Raw genomic sequence first — 7,837 nt, forward strand, 5'->3', positions numbered from 1 at the left:
CCCCCAGTGGCCAGGCGCGTCCCGGAGGGCTGTAACGAGAACCCCGTGCAGCCCACTGGGACGGCGCAGGGCCGTCACATGCACGGGCGTGCAGACTGCGCGCTGCGTGACTGTCAGCGCCACCGCTCTGTGGACACACTGGCACTCAAGCTGTGCCGTGACTGCTTTCTGGTAGATGTCAGCGAAGTGTCTTGTGTCCACAAAAACAAAGTGGATTTTTGTAAGTTTCGGAAGAGGAGAGGGCTCCTTTTTTTGTAATTCACAGAAGCCCCTGTGGGTCGGGGGCTGCCCTGGCGGGGTCTGGCGGCTCCCACCGGGTTGTGCTGCTGGTGAGGCCCGTTGTTTGAACGGAGGGGGACAGACACGTGGCATGCTGGTGGCCCTGGCCGGGCGTGGCTGGGGGCCTCACACCCTGTGCCTGCTTGCGTCCGCAGGTCCTCTGCCATCCGCAGGTCAGGCAGCACCAGCCCGCTGGGCTTTGCACGGGCCAGCCTGTCACCCCCGTCTCACGCCGAGCACGGAGCCGCCCTGCCCAGGAAGCTCTCCCTGGGCGGGGGCCGGCCCTACACGCCGTCTCCCCAGGGTGAGCCTGCACGCCGCTGGTGGACCCAGCCTCGGAGCTGGGACTGGGCGTCTCCACGCGGGGGGCGGGGGAGGGACTCACTCTCTGTCCCACATTGACCTTGGCAACCCCTCTTGCCCCCAAGTCGGAACCATCCCCGAGCGGCCGGGCTGGAGCGGGGCGCCCTCCCCGCAAGCAGCCGAGATGCGGGGTGGCAGGTCCCCTCGTCCAGGTAGGTGCAGCACCGGCCCAGTGGGTGTGCAGGTGGAGCTGGGGAGGGGCGGAGGAGCTGGGCTGACCTCCCTGGGCTGGCCTGTCGCTGCTTGGGATAGTGGCCATTTTCCTGGTTCACAACCGTCATTTCTCACGCGTTAAAAGAAGGCAGGAAACTCCATGAGACTATTTTAACAATCTTAAGCCTTCAGCTTACGGAGGCCCACCGTGGGGCTCAAATCCCACCCCGACCCCGCCATGCTGTGTGACCTTGCGCAGGTGTCTCAGCTCCTCTGTGCCTGTTTCCTCAGGTGCACAGTGGAGCGTAGGTGCAGTGCGGCACAGGTGGCCACGAGGGTAAAGGGAATCCTGAGCAGGCGTGGGGGTCTCCGTACACTGTCCTGGTTGGTCGTGTGGGCGGGGCCAGGCAGTCCTTGGACGGCTGTGATTGGGCCCGTCCTGTCCCGCCCTAGGCTCCTCGGCACCTGAGCACTCTCCCCACAGCGCCGGGCTGGGCTGCCGCCTGCACAGTGCCCCGAACCTGTCCGACCTGCGTGTGGTCCGTCCCAAGCTGCCCAAGCCCCCCACGGACCCGCTGGGGGTGGCGTTCGGCCACCCGCAAGCCAGCCCCCCGCAGCCCTCCCACGGGCTGCAGTCCTGCCGGCCCCTGCGCGGCTCGCCCAAGCTGCCCGACTTCCTACAGCGGAACCCCCTGCCCCCTATTCTGGGCTCCCCCACCAAGGTAATGGGGCCGTGGGCCTCCAGGGGCGTGGGTGGGGAGTGGTTCTGTATGTGCTCGGGCCGCCGGGCTTTCTGCCTGGTGGGATTCCCACAGGACCTGAGGGGCCCCGGAAGCCAGAGGCAGGGCTGGTGTGCTCCAGCACAGCTGCGCCTGCCCTCTGTGCTGAGACCTCTTGCACTGGCTGGTGGCTGGATCCGTGTCTCCCCGTTCACGTGTGTGGGGTGGCCACGTCCCCGTGACGAAGACTGGCTCCCAAAGCCAAAACATCTGCTCTCTGGCCCTTGACCGGGAGCGTCCCAACCCTGGCCCAGCATCCAGAGCCCCAGAGAACCCAGGCTGCCACCATGGGCACATTACTTAGTTCATCCCTTGCCTCAGTCTTCCTGCCTGTGAAATGGGGCCAGAACCTGCAGCTACCTCGTGGTGTCCCTGTGAGGGCATAGGTGCACACGTGCGTGCCCTGGGTCGGACGCGTGCGTCTGCGTGTATCGCTGTTCTCCAGCACGGGGTGGAGTCTGCCTTCACACCTTCGCTGTGAAGACCTGGGTCGTGGAAGTTTGGGGTTTTGCGGCGTGGGGCCCTGCAGACTCAGGCCAGCGCTGCTGACCCCTTTGGGATGTTAATGTCACCGTGGCGGGTCTTTCTCAGCACTTCACCTGCTCCTCCTAGGCTGTGCCCGCGTTCGACTTCACCAAGACCCCCAGCTCCCAGAACTTGCTGACTCTCCTGGCCCGGCAGGGCGTGGTGATGACGCCGCCTCGGAACCGGACGCTGCCCGACCTCTCCGAGGCGGGGCCCTTCCAGGGGCAGCAGCTGGGCCCCGGCCTGCGGCCCAGCGAGGACGCCAAGGGCCCCTTTGGCAGGTGAGTGGGTGGGGACGCCCCCGACGTGGCCTGCGGGAGGAGAGACCCAGCCCTGCCTGCTGTCTGCGGGCACCTCACTCCCTCTTCAACCCCTTCTGAACCTCAGTTTGTGCGTCTGTTCAATGGGTGACAGTGACTGCCCGGGGTGGGTGGGAGGACCGAGTGGCCAGCACAGTTGGGCAAGGCTGGGCACGCTGACCAGGCTGCGAGGCCCCCAGACCCTGCCTGGGGGGGCCGGGGGGCCGGCCCTGGGCAGCGGGTGGCCTGGTGCCTGCGTCTCTGGATCCCCTGGGTGGCGCAGGGCACGTGTTCACCACCCTTCACCCTGCAGGTCCCTCAGCGCCGGCCGCCTCACGGATCTGCTCCTTAAGGCTGCCTTTGGGACACAGGCCCCTGACTCAGGCAGCGTGGACAGCCTGCAGGAAAAGCCCATGGAGACCGGTGCGCGGGGGGGCCGCCGGGGAGCGCTCTGGGAAGTGGGGGCCCCCGCGGCGGGAAGACCCTGAGCCTCTCCTCTTGTTCTCCCAGCGCCGTCTGCTGGCTTCGGAGGGAATCTGCACCCGGGAGCCCGCGCTGGGGGCGCCAGCAGCCCTTCCCCCGTGGTGTTCACGGTGGGCTCGCCCCCCAGTGGGACCACGCCGCCCCAGGGCCCCCGTGCCACCGTGTTCTCAGGTGAGGACCGTCACTGGCTTCGCGGCTGCAGCGGGTCAGCGGCCCGCGCCGTCTGTCAGGAAGCGGGAGGGGCCCTTGCTGTAGTCAGGAGTTGAGCCGGGCGCTACCCTCACACCGAGGCCCTGGGAGGGTCCTCCTTGGAGGCTCGGGGTCCGGGCTCAGGGCCGTCTCCAGGGCACAGCTCCCACAGACAGTCCCCTGCAGCCCCGGCCTCTGGGCTCCGGGGTGCCCCTACAGTGGGTGGGGGCCCGGCAGGGCTGAGGCCTCCGCTGTGGCGCCTGCTCGCAGAGGGAGATGAGTGGAGCGGGTGGGGACCGGGCTCTGTGTCCCAGCGGCGGAGCACTGATGGGGAGGGGCGGCCGGCCCTCTCCCCACAGTGGGCTCCTCCAGCCCCCTCAGCTCGGCGGGCTCCTCCTCCGCCCGTCACCTGGCGCCCGGGGCCTACGGCGAGGCCCCCCTCGAGGTACCCGCCCCCGGCCACTGCTGCAGCTTTGCCGACCCCGTGGCCGCCAACCTGGAGGGGGCCGTGACCTTCGAGGCCCCCGACCTCCCCGAGGAGACCCTCATGGAGGTGAGGGCTGGGCGGGGGCAGGCGCCAGGCCCAGTGTGGCGTCCGGGCAGGGCTGGTCGCGGGATGCCGAGGGGCGCCCCTCAGTCGGCCCGTCTCCCCAGCAAGAGCACACGGAGATCCTGCACAGCCTGCGCTTCACACTCGTCTTTGTCCAGCACGTCCTGGAGATCGCGGCCCTGAAGGGCAGCGCCAGCGAGGCGGCCGGGGGGCCCGAGTTCCAGCTGCAGGAGAGCGTGGTGGCCGACCAGATCAGCCTGCTGAGCCGCGAGTGGGGGTGGGTGTGCCCAGCGGGGCCCCGCGGGGAGGCAGCGGGGGTGCGGGCCCCGCCCCTAACGCGTCCTTGCCGCCCTCCAGCTTCGCGGAGCAGCTGGTGCTCTACCTGAAGGCGGCCGAGCTCCTCTCCTCGGGCCTGCAGACCGCCATCGACCAGATCCGGGCTGGCAAGCTCTGCCTGTCGTCCACCGTGAAGCAGGGTGAGGGCAGCCTCGGCCGGCAGCGGTGGCAGCAGCAGCGTTTGGGGCATGAGACCCTGAACTCATGGCAGGGGAGTCGGGGAGGGAGGGATAACTATCTCTGGGAGAAGAAGGTCAGCGAGGAAGAGGTGACGAGGGAGGCCTTCCTGAGGAGGTTACCTGGTGCAGGCCCAGCCTGGGGAGGGACAGTGGGGGGCGCGGGCAGGTGCAAAGGCCCTGCGGCAGGGCCCCCACGTGTCTGGGGGGGCGGGAAGGCGCGGCGTGAGTTGCTGGAGCAGAGCACCTAGGAGGTGGGGTCGGGCAGCGCCTCGGGGACGGAGCGAGGGGCTTTTGCCCGCTGGTCGCGTGGGTCCCCTTCCCGGGGGCCGGCCTGAGCTGCCGGGGCGCCTCCCGCAGTGGTGCGGAAGCTGAACGAGCTGTACAAGACGAGCGTGGTGTCCTGCCAAGGCCTGAGCCTGCGGCTGCAGCGCTTCTTCCTGGACAAGCAGCGGCTGCTGGACCGCGTCCAGAGCGTCAGCGCCGAGAAGCTCATCTTCAGCCACGCGGTGCAGACGGTACGCCGCAGGGCGGGGCCCCGCGTGGGGCCGGGCAGGGTGAGCGGGCTGAGGCGCGGGCGGGGGGCGTTGATGGCCACAGCTCCGCCGGGTTTCAGGGGGCACCGCTCCTGGGGTGGGAGATGACACTACGCCGTCCCCTCAGCCAGCAAGTGTCACCCGGGCCCCCTCCAGCCCCGGCGGGGAGCCCGGAGCTCACCTGGGCTTCCGCCTCGCTGTGAGGCTCCACGGCCCAGGCGTGTCCCTCCCTGAAACTCAGGTTCCTTACCTGGAAAAGGGGGAACCTGGTTTTCAAGCCTCTTAGCAGGTGAGTTGGTTCCTTCTTCTCTAGAGGAAACCAACACAGGCAGCCCAGCTGGGAACTGCAGCGTGAGGGCAGGAGGGGCTCGGAGGGGCCCTGCTCAGTGCTCTGCGTCTGTTGCTTTGGGGTCCTTGTGCCCAAAGAGCGCTGCTTCTGAGCCAATGCCTGTTTTTGAGAAAATTCACTCGGGCAGTAAAAACATAGCCCGAACAGACGTTCGGGAACAGTCGGCCTCCTCGTCCCCGAGCTCCCCCTCCCCCAGGGGTGACCATCACTAACGTGACCGGGACCGAGGGAGTGCTCTGCCCGGTGCGGGTGGCCGGTCGCCTGCCCTGTAACCCCGGCTGCGAGCAAGCCTCTGTCGAGACTGCGCGTGACCCGGCGGCGCCCACAGCGTGCGGCGCCGTGGCTCATGCGGCCGTCAGCCCTGGGTCCCCCGTCTCTGTGGGGGGCAGCTGGGCCCAGCCTCCGCCCTCACCCGGCAGGTGCAGTCGGCCGCCCTGGACGAGATGTTCCACCGCCGGGAGGACTGCGTCCAGCGCTACCACAAGGCCCTGCTGCTCATGGAGGGGCTGCAGCAGATCCTCTCGGACCAGGCGGATGTGGAGAACATCGCCAAGTGTCAGTGCCCGCTGGGCTTCTGGGTGCGGGGGCGGGAGGGGGCAGCCGAGCCCGCTCACTGTGGTGCCCGCCCCCCCTTCCTCCTTCCAGGCAAGCTGTGCATCGAGCGGAGACTCTCGGCCCTGCTGACCGGCATCTGTGCCTGACCTCCTGGAGGCCCGGCCCACGGCGCCCACGGGGCTTGGACCTTCGCTGCCCATCCATGGGGTGGGGAGCAGCGTGCTGGCCGGGCTCGAAGGGGCAAGCCCGCGGCCATGACACCGCTCGCTGGTGCTGGGGGAAGGACCGTGGCTCCCCACCCAGCGTCCGGAGCCAAGCCTCAAGCCGCGTCTCTGTCTCCTGGGCTCCGCGGCCGTGGACTTCAAGGCGCTGGAGGGCCCCGCACAGAACCTCAACGTAGGCCAGTCCCCTGGCCTGGCTGACGGGCAGAACTCCCTGCCCAGCCGGCAATCAGAACTTCTCTCCCGGCTGCCTCGATGGCAGGTGGGGACATGTGGGCATCCCCCGACCCCGCCCAGACCCCAGGGCTGTCTCGCTGAGGGCAAGCAGAGGCCCTGAGACCGTGATGCCCACTCAAGCCAAAGCCGTCAGGCCTGCCCGGCGGATCCACCCAGGAAAAGGTGTGTCCTCCTGGCTCCCTCCTCTCCCTTCCCCGAGAGCACCACCCAGCTTTGTGAATCACCCAGCACTTTATGCAGGCGGACTGGACCCGGGGCTGCCGCTCGGTCCCGGCTGTTGCACCACCAGGCGCGCGTACACACCTGTAATCACATACCCGTGTGCAGACAGCTCCGCACGCGCGTGTGTCGTGCCTGCCGCCCGGGTTGCTCTCGGGGCGACACAGCCGTCTTATTTAAATGTTCTTTTAGGGACGGACAGTACGAAGCACCAAGCTTCCAAAACCCAGCACAGACGTTGTTGCCGTCTTTCACACTTACTCCTAAGATGTGTCTTATCTTCTGCAGCTCTTTTTCTTTTTTCTTTTTTTTTTTAAAAAGAAAACTCATACGAGTTGACGTTTTGTTCTGAAAGGACGGGGGCAGGATTGGGGCAGCCTCGGCAGCGATGCTGAGACCCGGGGGGCCGGTGGCGCTGGGCGCGTGCGGGCTGCGCGTGGCCGTCTGCCCTCCCGCCTGCCCTCCCGCCTGTAGGGCGGCCCTACCCCTGCCGTTGCTCCCTGCCTGAAGACAGTGGGCAGCTGAGGACCGTTTTTGTGCGTAAACCTCCCCGTCCAGTTCTCACAGTAGGTTTTGATGTCAAGCCCTCTGTCCCCTCACCAGGTCCTGGCTGCCATGGGGGGTCGGCGGGGAGGCCACCTTCCAGGCTCGGGGGGGTCCCTTTTCTGGTCTGCCCAGCTCTGCCTAGCCCCTCTCGAATGTGTCCTCAAGGATGCAGAGGGAGCCGCCCCAGTGCAGCACCCCCGGCGCTGAGGTTTCACCACAGGCCCAGGCGAAGACCCCACGTGTTTCTTCTCTCTTGCGATACTTGAAATCTTGCCTCTGTGCTTGGACCTAGAAGAAGAGCAGCCCTGGGACTCGTTTCTGTCTCCTCACCGGTGACTTGAGCCTCTCCTCCTGCGCAGAAATTGTCCGTATTTATTGCTTTACGGTTGGCTGGAACCAGGGCCTCTGGGGGGCCGGCGCCGCGGTAGGGGCCCCTCGGGCTCTGTCCGCGGGCGGCCTCCGGGGTGCGGGGTGAGTGCCGCCCCGCCCAGCCTGTCCTCCACAGCACAGCTCTCCGCCCTTGGTCTACCTTACAAGACGTTTGTGTCACCCGCCCCCCCACCCCCCAACCCCTTGCGTTAAGTTGTGTAACATCAATTTAAGGAAATAAACCTCTGGAGTTGTTGGGCTGCTGTTACCGATGGTTTGTCACGGCCTGCCCTTCTCCCGTCACCTTTCTCGGACTACACGCCCCGCCCCGCCATGTGCTGCAGCAGCAGCTGGAGTTTGGAGGCCAGCTTCGGGGCAAGACTGGGAGCTCAGTCCTCCAGGGGTTCACCGGGTGCCGGACCTTGACAGCAGCCGCGTCACTTCCGTCCCCACCCACGGCGCAGGAGGGTCCCCCGCTCCACCTCTGGGTGGGTGTGAGAGGCTCTGGTTTTCATGTGCCCGCCCCCGATGGTTAGTGACCTCAAGTATCTTTTCATGTGTTTGTCAGCAATTTCTAGATCATTTTTGGAGAAATATCCATTCAAGTCCTTTGCCCGTTTTTCAATCGGATGGTTTCTCTTTTTGTTGTTGAGTGGTAAGGTTTGCATTTTTT

The 7,837-nt window shown here is 66.8% G+C and overlaps 1 protein-coding gene across 5 annotated transcripts in view; it reads left to right on the forward strand.

Annotated features, from left to right (window-relative positions):
- Positions 1-7,419, forward strand: part of ULK1 (unc-51 like autophagy activating kinase 1) — a 22,724-nt gene extending 15,305 nt beyond the window's left edge. For 2 of the 5 annotated variants that reach the window (XM_082417169.1, XM_082417172.1), the window contains exons 17-28: positions 435-583; positions 708-794; positions 1,249-1,517; positions 2,187-2,380; positions 2,712-2,821; positions 2,909-3,052; positions 3,430-3,623; positions 3,725-3,897; positions 3,978-4,096; positions 4,493-4,650; positions 5,437-5,572; positions 5,663-7,419. In XM_082417169.1, coding sequence (XP_082273295.1) covers positions 435-583; positions 708-794; positions 1,249-1,517; positions 2,187-2,380; positions 2,712-2,821; positions 2,909-3,052; positions 3,430-3,623; positions 3,725-3,897; positions 3,978-4,096; positions 4,493-4,650; positions 5,437-5,572; positions 5,663-5,718 — 1,789 coding nt within the window. In that variant the 3' untranslated portion in view covers positions 5,719-7,419. The other 3 variants (XR_014251794.1, XM_082417170.1, XM_082417171.1) reach the window with 3 other exon arrangements.
- The last annotated feature ends 418 nt before the right edge of the window (positions 7,420-7,837 follow it).

Source organism: Balaenoptera physalus, assembly GCF_965194825.1.
Source record: "Balaenoptera physalus genome assembly, chromosome: 12".
Taxonomy (NCBI): Eukaryota; Metazoa; Chordata; class Mammalia; order Artiodactyla; family Balaenopteridae; genus Balaenoptera; species Balaenoptera physalus.